The sequence below is a fragment of the Podarcis raffonei genome, chromosome 15 (assembly GCF_027172205.1).
Source record: "Podarcis raffonei isolate rPodRaf1 chromosome 15, rPodRaf1.pri, whole genome shotgun sequence".
Taxonomy (NCBI): Eukaryota; Metazoa; Chordata; class Lepidosauria; order Squamata; family Lacertidae; genus Podarcis; species Podarcis raffonei.
In genome coordinates, this window is record NC_070616.1 from 2428085 (window position 1) to 2444856 (window position 16772).

A 16772-nucleotide genomic window follows, 5' to 3' on the forward strand; every position below is an offset into this window, starting at 1 on the left:
GTGGATTTTCCACCTCCAGAGCGGGTTGGACTAGATGCCCTCTGAGGTTCTGTTCCGGGGGGTTGCCTCCTGATTGGAGCAACTTGTGCAGAGTTGCGGCAGGCCGCCTCTTCTCTGAGGTCCTCATCCCAGCATGGGGAACGGTCAGAGTGACAATGGACAAATTATCCCGCCCCCAGCAGAAATGGATTGGCAGCAGACCAGAGCAGGCACTCTTGCAGAGTTGCAGCAGGTGAGCTCCTCTCTGGGTGCAGCATTTGGGGCTCTGCCTTAAGTTACTATTTTTTTAGGTGCGTGATTTTGAACATGGTGCTTTACAGGTGATTAGGAACGGTCTGGTTCCCTTTGACCTCTTGCTAAAGCAACTTCCTGGTGTGTGTGTGTGTGTGCGTGTGTGTGCGTGCATTTGTGCCCCCCCCCCCGGTTTTAGTGTGTCATCCCCCAAGGGGCTTCTAAGGACCGGGATCTGCAGGGTTTCCGGGGGTCAGTTTGGAGCACAAGGGACACCCCCAGAGCAGCACTCCCTAACCTGCTGCCCTCCAGATTATAATTATTCCCATTTATTAAATTGTTATTGTCACCCTTCATCTGAAGATCGCAGCGCAGTTCACAACGTAAGAATACAAAATGAGAGCTCAAAACAATGAAACAATAACCCCCTTTCATCAAACGCATTTAAAAGGCCACAGATTGTTTAATTAGCCAAAGACCTGGGAGAAGAGGAATGCTTTTGCCTGGCACCTAAAGATATGAAGGTGCATGGGGAGCTTTTCTGAGGAGAGCGTTCCACAAGCAGGGAGCCACCACAGAAAAGGCCCCGTTCTCGTGTTGCTGCCCCCTGGACCTCTCATGGAGGAGACGCATAAAGAAGGACCCCAGATGATGATATCAGGGTCTGGGGGTGTTCAAAAGGAGAGAGGCGGTCCTTGAGGGATTGCTGTCCTGAGCCATTTAAAGCTTTATAGGACAAAACCAGGACTTTGAATTGGGCCCAGGAACCAATTGGCAGTCAGTGACGTTGGGCTTTTGTTGTTGTTGTTTAGTCGTTTAGTCGTGTCCACCTCTTCGTGACCCCCTGGACCAGAGCACACCCGGCACTCCTGTCTTCCACTGCCTCCCACAGTTTGGTCAAACTCATGCTGGTAGCTTTGAGAACACTGTCCAACCATCTCGCCCTCTGCTGTCCCCTTCTCCTTGTGCCCTCCATCTTTCCCAGCATCAGGGTCTTTTCCAGGGAGTCTTCTCTTCTCATGAGGTGGCCAAAGTCTTGGAGCCTCAGCTTCAGGATCTGTCCTTCCAGTGAGCACTCAGGGCTGATTTCCTTCAGAATGGAGAGGTTTGATCTTCTTGCAGTCCATGGGCCCAGAAACCAACTGGCAGCCTGTGCCGTTGGGATAAGATTGGCATTATATTCTCAAACCTTCTAGTCCTGGTGAAGCTTCTGAACTGTCTTCAGAGGCAGCCCTACGTATAACGCATTGCAGTAACCCGGCCTAGAGGTTACCAGAGCATAGATGGGAGAAGGAAGATTTCGTGGGACTCCTTGAGGGCAGCTGGCTGGGGAAGTCTGATTCTACTGAGGAACTCTCGCCTAAAAACTTTGGATGACTCATTGGTGATGCTCCTGTATGCAGCATCTCCTCTCTGAGGCCAAGGGGACAGCTTGCAACGTTTTCAGAGCTGCCAGTGCTTCTCTCAGGAAACGGTGGTCTCTGCACCTGCCTCTGAGCAGCGTCCCTGCGGTTTTGCTGCCTGGCCCTCCTCAAAAGGAAGCGAAAGCCTTTTGCCGATGGTAAAAGCAGAAACGAGCTCCTGGAGGGCCGGGAAGGATGCTGTCTCATTTATCAAAACGATGATTATTATCTATCGCTTTTTTCAGATAAAAAGAAAAAAGAAAGCAACTTGCAAGAAACGTCTATTAAAAGCAAGTGTAAAAAGCAGTGTAAAACACACCATAAGAACATAAGAAGCGCCTGCCGGATCAGGCCGGTTTCCCACCTGTTCCAGCCACCTGTCTCCACAGTGGCCAAATAATAATAATAATAATAATAATAATAATAATAATAATAATAATAATTTATTTGTACCCTGCCCATCTGGCTGGGTCTCCCCAGCCACTCTGGGCGGCTTCCAACAAAGAATAAAAATACATTAAAATGTCACACATTAAAAACTTCCCTGAACAGGGCTGTCTTCAGTCCCTAAGAACCTAGGAACCTAGATAGACTGTCTCTGGGCATGGAGGTTCCATCAGAGGAGCTCTGTATCTGGATCAGGCCAATGGCCCATCTAGGCCAGCATCCTGTTCTCACAGAGGCACCGAAGGAAAGCCCACAAACAGGATCCAAGCAGCCCTCTCCCCTCCTGAGGTTTCCAAGAATTGGGATTCATTCTGTTATTGTGTTTTTATCTTGCAAACCACCCTGTGATCTTCAGCCGCTCTCCCCTCCTGCTCGTCGCCTTTGATAGCCCTCTTTTCCATGAAGTTGCCCATTTAAGTTTGTTACACCAGTGTCTCCCATGGGAGCAAGAAATAGACATATATCAAAAAACAGATCCGACAGCCCCAGCCCATCAGAAACTCCCAAGAGGGTGCGAAGGAGGGCCAGTGAAGGGTGTGGCCTGGGGAGGGAGGGAGTCCCAGGGGCCAGACAGAGGGGCCTTAAGGGCCGCACTTGGCCCTGGGCCCAAGGCAGCTCAGAGACCTGCAAAACTCTCGCGTCAAGTTTCAAGTTGTTGGTTTTTTTAACAAGTGTTATTTAGAGCATGCAAAAGTTCCTGGGCACACATTTTGTGTGTGTTTGACCTAGGAGCCAAAGCTAGAAACTGGAAAAAAGAGAACAGCAACCTTAAAAAATAATAAGAGTTTTAAAAGCAGGGTTTAAATGCATGATGAGGATATGTTTGGGCCGGTTCTTCGTAGCCTGGACTTTCAGAGAAACCTAGCCCCCCCTTTTTTGGAAAGCACAGACTCCCTTTTGGTGGCAATGTGACAGGCAGCCATTCAACTGGTGAAGGGCTCCCTTTTTCTCCCTGGAGAGGGCTGGACCCATCTAAAAACTATTTCATGTATCCCTTTGGGCCACAAGGTGGCAGCCTAGAGCTGGTTAAGGGCAGAGAGGGCAGAGAGCTTCTCAAAAGTAACAGTATATAATTTTACCGGACTGGACCTGTCCTTGGTGGCTTCCATTTCTGCATTCTCGTTCCCCCACCAGTAATTGCCTGGGCTTTGGGGACCTTGTGGTAAAGAAGGGAAGGAGAGGATGGACTCTGTGTGTGCGTGCACATTTTCTCGGTTCTTATTTTATTAGAGCTTTGCCTTCCATCAATTAGCTGTCTCTCCCCCTCTGCCTTTGCCGCAGCAATAAGAGTTTTGTGTTGGCCCTAGAACTGACCTCTGAAAGCCAGAAGGCACAGCTGAAGTGGGAATCCTCCTGAGCATGCACAGAGGGTGTTTTAGCAGAGAGAGCCAGGGTTAGAAATCTCCACCTGGCTGGCCCCTCCAGCCTTCTTAAGCAGGTAAACTGAAGAACTTATTCTTGCATTTGTACCCCAGGAGTACGTGGTTCATCCCCTTCCACAGTTAATCTTTACAACGACCCTGCAAGGTAGGTGAAGAGGCTGTGACTGACCCCAGGCTCACCCAGTGAGCTTTGTGACTGAACGGGGATTCGAACCCTGATCTCCCAGGTGCTAGTGTGAAACTCTAACCACTACACCACACTGGCTTCCTGTTGTACTTCTCCTATAGGGCAGCTGTATAAATTAAGTAGGTAAATAAATACAGTGGTACCTTGGTTCTCAAACTTAATCCTTTCCGGAAGTCCGTTCCAAAACCAAAGTGTTCCAAAACCAAGGCGTGTTTTCCCATAGAAAGTCATGCAAAATGGATTAATCCATTCCAGACTTTTAAAAACAACCCCTAAAACAGCAATTTAATGTGAATTTTACTATATTAACGAGGCCATGGATCCAGAAAATGAAGGCAATAAACAGTGTACCGCAGTCACACAATCAATCAATCAGTGGCTGAACTGGGCTCCACACAGTCACAAAAACAAAACAAAACAAAAAGAGCCGCCAAAACAAAACAAAAATAACAAAAACAGACAGACCTCAGCGTAAAACTCAAAATGGAAGTGTGGCATTCACATCAGTAGTGTAAAACTCAAAACAGAGTATGTTTGGCTTCTGAAAAAAATTCGCAAACCAGAACAATTACTTCTGGGTTTGCAGTGTTTGGGTTCCAAGTTGTTTGAGTACCAAGGCGTTTGAGAACCAAGGTACCACTGTATGGGGAAAGCAACTTGTCACTTGGATGAAACCTGGGACCTTCTGCATACAAAACAGGGTTTGCACCCCTAAGCTATGGCTCCTCCCTTAAAAGTAAAGCCAAGATTCCAGTCCTCATGGTTCTGAATCAGTGGCTGAACAGGAAATGCCGTTGCTCCTTCTGGCTCAGTGCTAGCAGCACTGACTGGCAGCATCCCTCCAGGGTTTCAGGAGGAGCCTTTCCCAGCCCCGCTTGGCATGCAAAACTGCCACGGCTTTTCGCTCCCGTCCTTTGGCACTGACGTGAGTGGGCAAAGGAAGAAATCCGCCTTCTATCTGGAGTCAAGCCAGAGCCCATCTTGTCTGATGCTGCTTTTCCCACAGATATAAAATTGGGTTCCTGCTGCTGACGTAGGACGGGGCTGTAGCTTGGTGGTCAAGCAGAAAAGCCTCCGTCCAGGTCCCAGGCTGGCTCACTAGATCTGAAAAATCCATAAAAGCAATTTGAAGCAGCACAGCAAAGCGGCCTTCGCCAAGATGACGCCCCCCCAGATGTTTTGAACTGCAACTCCCAAAGCATCTGGAGGGTATCAGCTTGGCAGAAGCTACAGGAACATAATTGCAGGCCGGCATTTTTGCGTTTAACTTCACGATGCCCCCGGCCGGAAGAAGCTGCTCTCCTTAAAGTGTGGATGAATTTTATTTCTTTTCTTTTATCAAACATATATACCGCTTAATTGTAAATAAAGAAAAACCCCAAACCCAGCAACCTCAAAGCAGTTTGTGGAAAGAATAAAACAATGAAATTATTAGTTTAGAAAAGCAGTTAAAAGCAACTATTCAATCCTATGGAGACTTGTAGAATGTTGATGTGCTTTTTAATCTGTTTTTGGTTTATTCCACTTTTTACTGTACCGCCTTTCTATCTTACAATGCTCAAGCTGAAGAAACAAAGAATGTACAGCTTATAACAATCTACAGTGGTACCTCGGGTTAAGTACTTAATTCGTTCCGGAGGTCCGTTCTTAACCTGAAACTGTTCTTAACATGAAGCTCCACTTTAGCTAATGGGGCCTCCTGCTGCCGCCGGAGCACGATTTCTGTTCTCATCCTGAAGCAAAGTTCTTAACCTGAAGCACTATTTCTGGGTTAGCGGAGTCTGTAACCTGAAGCGTATGTAACCTGAAGCGTATGTAACCTGAGGTACCACTGTAATGCAATACAAAATTGTGATAGTAAAACAGCTTTAAAATAAGCAATCTACATTCAACTATCATTAGAATAGTATAGAATAATAATATCAGCATATAAAAATTAAACAGAAACCCACTCTTAACAATTACAATAAATAATATCGAAACTGCAATCAATAAAACAGCGGCAAGCCACGGTGCATAAAATAATACAATACAAATTGAGAAGCAGAGACGAGGGTGGGGCAAGGCAGGTGGAAGAAGAGAGAGTAAAGACACTGTCCTGATCCGTCTCCTTTGTGCAGGCATCTTTGGGTGCTAATTATGGCACGTTCTCCCCCCCCCCGCCTTTTCCCACCTTCTGCTGGTGATTCACTGCCACCCCTCCCTCGTGACTCACTTGGAGGGTGTCAAGAGGCACTGCCAGTCAGGGAGTGAGGTGGCAGAGGAGAAGGGGGGCGGAGAGAGATCACCCTTGGGAGACGTAGAGTCAGGCAGCCGGCAGTTTTCATAGAATTGTAGAGTCGGAAGGGACCCCCCATGGTCATCTAGTCCAGCCCCCCACAATGCAGGAATCTCAACTCAGGCATCCAGGACAATCCAACCTCTTGGAAGTTTTTAAGCAGGAGAGAGAGTCCACAACCTCCCAAGTGAGTCCATTCCGCTGTCAAACTGCTCTCACTTTCAGAAAGTTCAGTCGGAATCTCCTTTCTTGTCACTTGAAGCCATGGGTTCGAGTCCTGCCCTCCAGGAGAAAACAAACTTGGTGGATCCAGATCTTTTGCCATTCTCCCTTATTGCCTGGTTTTGGATCTGCATTTTTGGATGCCGCCTCCCTCCCTAAGGATCAGGGTGCCGTTGACTAGATCTATTCCAATAATAATCCCTTTTTAATGATATTTTTTATTAGTTTTCTAATATTCTAAAATCCTAATATTTTGCCCTTCTCAAACGTTGTTTGGCATGAAATCTTTTGATTAAAGGGTGGTAAATTGAATAAGTACTACTACTAATAATTTGTAGTTCTATGTTTTTATTATTACTTATATATTGCAATTACATCCCTGTTTTCCTCGAAGGTGGCGTTCAGTCTCCCTCCTCTCCATTTGGTCCTCTCAACAACCCTGTGAGGTCAGTTAGGCTGCAAAGGATAGGGACTGACCTGAGGCCGCATCCAGTGAGCTCCATGGCTAAGCAGGGATTTGAACCTTGGTTTCCTGGGTCCTAGTCCAGGACTCTAACCACTACACCACACTGACTCAGGTTCTCTCCCCAAGGCTTGCAACCCAATGCTGTTCTGTCGAGGTGTGCTGGTTTTGATCACTTGCTCTGGTATAGTAAAGGTAAAGGTAAAGGTACCCCTGCCCGTACGGGCCAGTCTTGACAGACTCTAGGGTTGTGCGCCCATCTCACTCAAGAGGCCAGGGGCCAGCACTGGCCGGAGACACTTCCAGGTCACGTGGCCAGCGTGACAAGCTGCATCTGGTGTGCCAGCGCGGCACACGGAAACGCCGTTTACCTTCCCGCCAGTAAGCGGTCCCTATTTATCTACTTGCACCCGGGGGTGCTTTCGAACTGCTAGGTTGGCAGGCGCTGGGACCGAACGATGGGAGCGCACCCCGCCACGGGGATTCGAACCGCCGACCTTTCGATCGGCAAGCCCTAGGCGCTGAGGCTTTTACCCACAGCGCCACCCGCGTCCCTGCTCTGGTATAATAATATCCTCTAAATCTGACTTTGCCATTTCAAGGGGACATCACTGTGTGTGTGTGTTATTTTTAATCTTTGTTTTAATGTATTTTTAATCTTTGTTGGAAGCCGCCCAGAGTGGCTGGGGAAACCCAGCCAGATGGGCGGGGTACATTTTTTTATTTTTATTTTTTTATTATGATGATGATGATGATGATGATGATGATGATGAAAAAGGAGTCAGTGTTCCAGGACTGTTGGGGTTCCTGCCTGCCTGTCTGCCTCCTTTTTATCTTCGGATAAGCATTTGTGTGGGCTTGTAGGAAAAGCTCCTTGGCCAGTGGGCAGCCCATGATAGTGATGCTTGAAATCCCCAGGAACAGGGGTCGCCAACCAGGTGCCCACGGGCGCTGTGGTGCCCACGAGGGCTTCCCTGGGTGCCCCTGGGCAGGTGTGCCAACTCTTCAGCTTTCATATGAAAAGGGGAGGAAAGTCGCTAGTGAAAGGATTCCAGAACTCTGTACAGAGAAGGCTTTTCCTTCCTTGGAGGTTTTTAATCTGAGGTTGGTGTGGCCCTCTGTCGGGGATGCTTGGGCTGAGATTCCTGCATTCCAGAGGGTTGGAATGGATGACCACCAGGGGTCCCTTTCCAACTCTAGCGTTATTCTGCGATTCTATCCTTTCTGCAAATATCCTGCTGGTATTCCCCGAGACGTCTGCCTGGGTGGGAGATGGGGAGAAGCTAAGGTGGGGGGGGGAGCAGCCCCATGCCAGCACTTTGCCTCCAGCGCAGACCGGCCGACAGCGCTCTCGTCAAGGGCAGCCTCCGCGCCGCAACGCTTGGCCGACACTGTGACATATTGGGGTTGATGGCTCCCTGGCGCTTACGTTTCCTTGGGCTAAACGTAGAGATGGGGGTGGGGGGGGAGAGAGCAGAGCCGACCTCCTCGTGGCTCCTGGTCTGTTGCCACGGCGGGTGTGGCGTTCTCCATGTTGAACGGCAAAAGCTGCTTACGCCAGGGTTCGCTGCGTCGGTCCCATCAAGGCCAGTGCGGTCTGCTCTGACCGGCAGCTGCTCTCCGGGGCCCCAAACAGAGACTCCCTTACTGGAGACCCTTGTCTAGGTGGAGATCAAAGTTGGGGGCCTTCTGCATGCCAAACAGCTGCCCTGGTCGTCAGATTCTGTTCTCTGTCCCCCAGGGGAGAGAAAACATGGACGGGTTGGAAAAGGCAGAAATGCAGTTTGGTATTCTGGAGTTTTAAAAATTCATTTTAATTTATTGCATTTGTACCCCAAGGATTTCAGGGTGGTATGTACAGTGGTACCTCAGGTTACATACGCTTCAGGTTACATATGCTTCAGGTTACACACTCTGCTAACCCAGAAATAGTGCTTCAGGTTAAGAACTTTGCTTCAGGATGAGAACAGAAATTGTGCTCCGGCGGCACAACAACAGCAGGAGGCCCCATTAGCTAAAGTGGAGCTTCAGGTTAAGAACAGTTTCAGGTTAAGAACGGACCTCCGGAACGAATTAAGTTCTTAACCTGAGGTACCACTGTATGTGGTCTTCTTTGTAAGGTAGGTTAGGCTGAGAGTCTGTGATGGGCCCAAGGCCACACACCCTCTGATAGTTTCATGGCCAGGTGGGGAATTCGAACCCAGGCCTCCCAGGGCCTAGCCTGATGCTCTAACCTCTACACCACGCTGGTGTAGAGACCCTGCTGGGCTGCATCAGGCCACAGCTCCAGGGCAGGGCAGCTGCTGGGCATGCAGAAGGTCCCAGGTTCAATTAAGTTTGTATGGACACCATAGATTTAAAGCACAAACCTAGACAGCATCTTAAAAAGCAGAGACATCACCTTGCCAACAAAGGCCCCTATAGTTAAAGCCATGGTTTTCCCAGCAGTGATGTATGGAAATGAGATCTGGACCATAAAGAAGGCTGATCGCCGAAGAATGGATGCTTTTGAATTCTGGTGCTGAAGGAGACTCCTGAGAGTCCCATGGACTGCAAGAAGATCAAACCTATTGATTCTGAAGGAAATCAGCCCTGAGTGCTCCCTGGAAGGACAGATCCTGAAGCTGAGGCTCCAAGACTTTGACCACCTCATGAGAAGAGAAGACTCCCTGGAAAAGACCCTGATGTTGGGAAAGATGGAGGGCACAAGGAGAAGGGGGCGACAGAGGACGAGATGGTTGGATAGTGTTTTCGAGGTTACCAGCATGAGTCTGACCAAACTGCGGGAGGCAGTGGAAGACAGGAGTGCCTGGCGTGCTCTGGTCCAGGGGGTCACGAAGAGTTGGACACGACTAAATTACTAAACAACAACAACAACGTCCTCACCCTAACTATCCTGGAAACTGTGGTTCAAGGGTGCCTAGACTGTCCTCAGCCATTAAGGCCAGAGGTCAGGGGTGATGGGAGTTATAGTTCATCCACATCTGCACCCACGGGGTTCCCTGCCCTGTAGCCAAGGGGTTCGTTCAGCAAAGTGGATATTCCTCATCGAAACATGGGATAAGGAACCCTGGTCATTTTTCGAGGCCTTGATAGACTCCAGCTCCCATCAGCCCTGTGAGCCAGGATGGTCGGCAGCCAGAGAGGATGAGGGGAGTTGTAGTTCAGCAGCATCAGGACGGCTGCAGAACAGCTACTCCTGGTACCTATCAGGATAGCTCAGGCGGAGAACACCTGGGTTTCACGATCCATGGTGGAGCCTCAAGAGATAGAGGCAGTCTACCTCTGAGCTCCACATGTTTGGGGATAAACTCTAAGGGATGGTTGTTGCTTTTCTGCCTGAGGCAGGGAGTTTTCCTCAGCCCAACCTCGGGATGCCTTCAGGGATCGAACCTGGAACCTTCTGCATGCAAAGCAGGTCTGATCCTTCCCCAAAGTGCAAGTTAAGATTCTAGCCCTCATGATTCTGAATACAGGGTTGAAATAGGAGCATAGGAAGCTGCCTTCTACTGAGTCATATTTCAGGGTTGTCTACACTGGCTGGCAGCGGCTCCCTGGGGTTAGGGGGAGCGTCTCTTAGCCCCACTGGGAGCTGAAGCCGGAACCTTCTGCATGCAAAGCAGTTGCTCTCCCACTGAACTCCCCGGAAAAACAAAATAAATATCTAGTCCTCAAAGTTCTGAATTAAGGATGGGTTTCAGTAGACTGAGGCAGTGGTCCATCTAGCTCAGTATTGTCAGCCTTGACTGGCAGTGTCTCTCCAGAGACTGTGACAGGGTTCTGCCCCAGCAGCTCTTCCCCTGGAATCATGATGCTAGTCCTCATGATTTGAAATAAAAAGACACTTTAAGCAGAGGAAGTTGTTTTCTACCGCATTAATTCGCTGGTCCATGTAGCTCTGTACTGCCCGCACTGGCTGGCAGCAGCTCTCCAAGGGTTTTAGGAAGGGACGTCCCTAGCCCTACCTGGAGCTGCTGTTGGGACCTGAACCCGGGACCCTCTGCACGCAATGCTGATGTTCTAACCACTCGGCTGCAGCCCACCCCCGAAGATGCATCTCCCTCCAGAGTGGGCGAGAGCCTGAGACGGCCTGCCTGCCTGCCTCTGTGTGTGTGTGTGTATCTCCCTTTTCCCCAGACACCCTCCGCAGGGCACTGCCGGCTCCCCCCCCTTCCCTCTCTCCCCCCTCCCCATCTTGTGCCTCCATCTCCCTCCCTTGCGTAAGGGAGCATTGGGGGAGCGCTTGTGCGCTCGCCATTGGTGGGCAGGGCTCTCCCTCCCCCTCACACCCTGGGAAGAAAGTTGCCTTCTCTCTATTCCCCCCACCCAACACAGCACCTCCCTACCCCACCTCCCAACACACACACACACACACACACACACACTGGGCTGTCACATCTCCAGCGCCACCCCTGCCAGCGAGCATGTGAGCTCCATCCTGACTGCCTCCCTTTTCATCCTCTCATCCTTTCCCTCCCTGGCAGCTTCCTGAACGCTTCCACCTTTATTTTTCTCCGCTCGGTGCTCTCCCCGAAGCTGCGCTGTTTATCTCTCTGTGCGTTTCTTATCTCTCCCCCAAATTTTTATTTTAAAGAACCCAGCTTCCAAATCGCACCCCTCTTCCCGGCGTCGTGCGCCTCCACATTTCGGCTCCCCAACTCCCCTCCCCAACCCCTCTCCCTTTGTTTAGAGATGCTCTTCTGCCGGAGGATTTGATGGTTCTCCCGGCAACATCATCATCATCATCGCTGAATTAGGATGGAGCCCTTGAGCCAGCGGGGACCTCCGCGCCTCTCCTGGATCGACACCCTCTATAGCAGTACGTGCCTTGCGCTCTTCGTGCCTCGCCCCCCCCCAATCTTTTGGGAAGCGTGTGTGTGTGTATGGGGGTGGAGAGAGAGGAAACGGGGGTCTTCTCGCTTGCCCCGGGGGTACCAGCTTTCATTGGTGTTCTGTGTCGTCGCCAGGCGGGCGACTGGTTGGCATTTGGGCTCTCCCTTGCCTCTATTAAAAGGGGGGTGGGAGAGTGTGTGTGCACGCCAGCAAAACCATTGCCCTCCCTCATCTCCCCCCCCCCATTTTGCTATCCAACATTTCTGATTTGCATGCGCCGTGGCTGGCCTCGTAAAATACCTGCTTTGGGAAGTCTGGAGCGGGTTACATAAACCCGCCAGGGCTGTTGATACCCTGATGTGGCAAAGGAGGGAGGGAAAAGGAGAAAGAGGATGCAAAATTGGGGTGGGGTGACCATCCACTGAGATCCCCCCTTCCAAAAAAAGAGAAAAACCTGTGGGTTTTCCTTCCAGTTGAATCTCTCTGAAATTAATGCCCCCTTAAAATGCAGCTTGATTCTACACCAACATCCCCCTCCTGAGTTTGCTTCACACTCCTGACACCCCGGTTTCAGCTGCTTGGCCTTTTCGTTCCCCTAACCTCCCCCCAACTTCCTTGGGGACCCCTCTGCCCGCCCCAGACTGTGATGTAAAGAAATTTGGAAAGGGGGGGGTGTTGGTGAGCTGGCGAGATCAGCACAGCAGGTGTGATCTGCTTACACAACTGAGCTTGACTTTCTCTTCCTGGCTCCCTGCATCTAGCCTCCATCTTTCCCTCCTTGCTTTTGGGGTTCCAGCCTTGGAACTTCCTCTGTCCCCCTCCCAAAACCCACGTTAGTGGGGGGTCTCGAGCATTTTTTGGGGTGCAGAGCCAGGTGGCAAAGCAGGGCAGGCGACGCCAGAAGCCAGACGTGAGATGAATTCTGATCTTTGAGACTTTTCAGAAATCTTATCAATAACAGGGTTTATATAGCGGCCCCTAGGCATTCAAAAGTGTGCCATCCTTTCACAACAAACCTGCTAGGTAGGTTAGAGTGGTATTATCCCCCATACTGCAGGTGAGGAGACTGAGGCCAATTCAATACGGACGGAATTCATGCCGGGGAAAAGATTTGGTTGGCGGGGGCTTCCTGTTCAGAAATTAGCCACCATGCTAATCCAAGACACCTTCCCAAGAGCCAGTGTGATAGTTAAGTTTCTTGAGGTAGGACAGGGCAGAGATCCAGGTTCGAATCACAGCTCAGCTGTTGAATCTCACTGAGTGTGCCATTGGGGCAGTTTCTCAGCTTAGTCTACCTTCCAGGGTGGTTGTACGACAGGTTGTGATGAGAGAGAGAGAGAGAGAGAGAGAGAGAGAGAGAGAGAGAACAGTATATACCACAGTATATTTTTGGAGGGAGGCTGGGATGATAAGGTAACAAATGTAATTTTTTAAAAAAATAAAATGGCAGGTTTGTAATAGAAATGGTTCCTCTGGACATATGCAAAGTGCCTTTCTTCCCCAGGCTCAAGGGCTTGTGATTAAAGCAGAAAGATTTAGGATGGTGGAGCTGATGTGATGCTCAAAAGCAAACCTCTTTCTTCCCCGTTGAACTGGACCTCAGTCTCTTCCCCACCCCCGAAAATTCAGAATTGTGGTTGATAACAAGGGTTTGGAAAACAGACCTGGCTCCAGCAGAGTGTTTTATAAATGTGCAAATCTACATTATGCTCAGACATTTTGGGTTCGCGTTGTGCTTTGGCGTTCGGGAAGTCTCAGGTGTGATAAATGTCTTGCTGGTTTTAAGGGTTAAGGGGGCCGTCTACATTTTTAATGAAACACGAAATGAAATCAACAACAACAACATTTAAAAAGCAGGCTCCTCTCCTCTGCTTCATTAACTCAGCTTCTCTGTTGCCCAAGTAACCGAAGTTCTTTGAGTGGTTATTCTTCTGTGCTGTTAAGCGTATATTTATATATGTATCTCCTATTTCACGCATGCTTTGTTGTACTTGACTACAAGGCCCATCTACTCCAACCCCCTTGCAATGCAGAAATCTCTTTGCCCAATGTGGGACTCAAATCCACAGCCCTGAGATCAAGAGTCTGTCTACTCCTCTTTTAAAGCTGGTGGCCAACACTGTTTCCTGTGGCAGTGAGTTCCACAGTTCAGCTCAGTGCTAAGTCCTTCCCTTTCTTAGTGCTGAAACTCCCACCATTCACCTTCATTATTATTATTATAATTATTATTTAATAATAGTATTTCTATACTGCTCTTCATCTGAGGATCACAGGGTGGTTTACAGTATATAAATAAAAACAATATCCCCACCCAGACTCTCACAGTTTAAAAGGCCATAGATTGGCTAGTGAAACCAAGGCCTGGGAGAAGAGGAATGTTTTTGCCCGGTGTCTAAAGATACGCAACAAAGGCACCAGGCGGACCTCCCTGGGGAGAGCAATCTACATTCATAAAAGTGTTTCTGTACCAATACTACTAAATCCAGAATTTAGCACTGCATGCACCTAAGAGATGAAACAGAATGAGGATTCTGTCTTGACAATCAAATTTATTAATGGCCTGTTGCAATCCCCTCTTGCCAGACTTTAATGGCACTTATCTTGGCTTAAGCTAAATCAGTTTTCTGGTTCAGACCTTACATGGAACTGGAAGATATCTGCGCTAAAATCAGAAGTGGGGTAGAGGAGAAAGCACACGGGAACAAGGCTTAATCCTGGTCCGATAAACTGTTTGCACCGCACTATCGAGATGCCTGACTTTGGCCTAAGACAGAAATGCAGTCAATCAGTTAGGAGCTGTTTACAAGTATAAAAGTGACTGCAAAATTGAGATATAAACACCCACCATAAAGCGATTCCACCAAACATTTTTTTTAAAAGTATCCACAATTAAAGTGTGGAATAAACACACACAGAGCACAACAAACTAAACCGGTCAAAACAGCAATTAGAAACAGGAGTTTCAGGTCAGGAGATTCAAACAGCTGCATCTTTCCCTGCGGTTTCATTGACAGACTCGCATGTGGGAGGCCTGATTTTTAAATTCTTCCCTTGCCATTGACTCACAGGAGAACTTTTCCCAGGCTGGGAGGGTGGGGAGGTGTTTGTGTTTGTTTTGCATACAGGTGTTGTTCATATTGGCGCTTAAAAACTGTAGAGAGAGATACTTTTAGGTATAAATAAAAGTCATTTTGGGAATTGTAGTTCTGGGAGGGAGTATAGGGGTCTCCTACAAACTCTGAGCACCCTAAACAAACTACAGCTCCCAGGATTCTTTGGGGAAAACGGTGGCTATTCAAAGTGCAGATGGGGCCCATGCCAGAGCAATAATATGAAAGCCATAGCTGGAAACTTAGGCTGTGGGCGAGTAGTAAATAATAATGTTTGTTGCTTGCAGCAGGTTAGACTGGATGTCCCTCCCAACGCTACAGTTCTGTGGTTCCCATAATAGCAAAAAGAATAATTCCTGCCACCTTTTAGACCACAAATGAACCACTGGTTGTACCCACCCACCCACCCACCCACCCACAAACGAAAACCGGCAACATCTCCTGTGGGAGATACTTGGAGGAAGGGCCTCTGATGGGGTCCAGGCAGGTGTCTCTTCCTGGCTCAGAGCTCATGCTCTTCACCCTCACCCCAGACTAGCTGGTCTGGCTGAAGCGCCTGTCCTGTTTTCGACTGCAGTTACTCCTGACAATCCGTTATTTGACTTGGCTGGTGCCAACTTCAGCCTCCCTCCTTGTTACGAAACAGGACATTAGAGAGGTTTTTAAAGCGGGGATTTACTTTTTTGCTGTTGCCTTGGAGTGGCAGGGAATGGATATTGATGTGGAAGGAAATTGGAGGGTGGAGTGTGAGATCTGTTGCTTCTCCCTGTAGAACTGACGTTGTGTTTTAAGGAAGGATGAGGACCTGGTGGCCCTCCAGAAATCAAGAAGGGCAGAAAAGCCTGGGTGCTGGATCAGGTCTAGCCCAGCATCCTGTTCTCACGGTGGCTAACCCAGTGCAGGATTTGACTATGTACCGCCATCACTGATGGCATTTGAAGTCATACGGTGAGTGAGGGCAGTCGGCATCAGAAGAGCCTGGCTGCAGAGATCAGGCACTGACCGGTGGAGATGGACCCATGGCTTTATCTATCTCCACGAATTTGTCTAAACCACTAAATTGGTTGAGCATCACTAACTCTTGTGGAATACAGCTCCCATCATCGTTGCGCATGGGCCATGCGGGAGCATGTAGAGTCCCACACAACTCTTCCCCAATGGCGACTTTAAGGAACAGTTCCTCCATCGTTCTGCCCGGACACTGAGGTCCAGCTCTGAGGGCCTTCTGGCGGTTCCCTCACTGCGAGAAGCCAAGTTACAGGGAACCAGGCAGAGGGCCTTCTCGGTAGTGGCACCCGCCCTGTGGAACACCCTCCCACCAGATGTCAAAGAGAAAAATAACTACCAAACTTTTAGAAGACATCTGAAGGCAGCCCTGTTTACGGAAGCTTTTAATGTTTAATAGGTTATTGTATTTTAGTGTTTTGTTGGAAGCCGCCCAGAGTGGCTGGGGAAACCCAGCCAGATGGGCGGGGTATAAATAATAAATTATTATTATTATTATTATTGTTTAATACGGTTTAGTACTCAGTGAGTACTAAATACGAAATAAGGAACCGTTCCCTGAAACAAGGAAGAGATGGATAAGCAATGTTTTCCACTGACCTCAAATTTATTATTATTATTTAATTGAATTTGTATACCGCCCTTCAACCGCAGATCTCAGGGTGGTGGCACATTCTGCCTCTGGCTTGACCTCACCAATTGGCCTTGAGCGGGCCTCTCTCCCAGCCCTTTTTCTGCCCTATGGCGGCAAAAAACCCCACCAGCCTACCTCGAAGGGTTGTTGTAACCTTTATATATCTGTGATGTGCTTTGTGCACCCTGTAGCAGGGCTAGGCAGAGCGATGCTCTCCAGCTTCTGTGCACTACAACTCCCACCAGTGCCAACCAGAATGGCGAGTAGCCGGGGATGATGGGAGTTGTAGTCCAAAACATTTGTCTGGTATCATATTGGCTGATCCTGCCTAAGTATTATCCCCATCATCAAGAAACGCCTTCAGTGGCAGTTTCCCTTCTCTTTTAAGCGTTTTTCTGTTATAATGAGGACTAGTGCCTTTAAAAAATGTGTATCAGAAAAAGCAGCAGTGTGATGGAGTTATGGGGAGCAAAAATCCCTGATTTGTGGCCATCAAATGGCCTGTGACCAACATAACACATGCTTTTCTCTTTTTTTGTATGCATAAATGAATACAGATATTGCTTTGTGTGGATGT

At 48.9% G+C, this 16772-nt stretch overlaps 1 protein-coding gene across 3 annotated transcripts in view; it reads left to right on the top strand.

Moving 5' to 3' along the window:
* Nucleotides 1-16772, top strand: part of ABR (ABR activator of RhoGEF and GTPase) — a 119059-nt gene that overhangs the window by 14504 nt on the left and 87783 nt on the right. The window contains exon 1 of one of the 3 annotated variants that reach the window (XM_053367619.1): nt 10979-11432. The exons of the other annotated variants lie outside the window; for them this stretch is intronic. Coding sequence (XP_053223594.1) covers nt 11372-11432 — 61 coding nt within the window. The 5' untranslated portion in view covers nt 10979-11371. Of the gene's footprint in view, nt 1-10978; nt 11433-16772 lie in introns of those variants that run through there. 3 annotated transcript variants of the gene reach the window in all.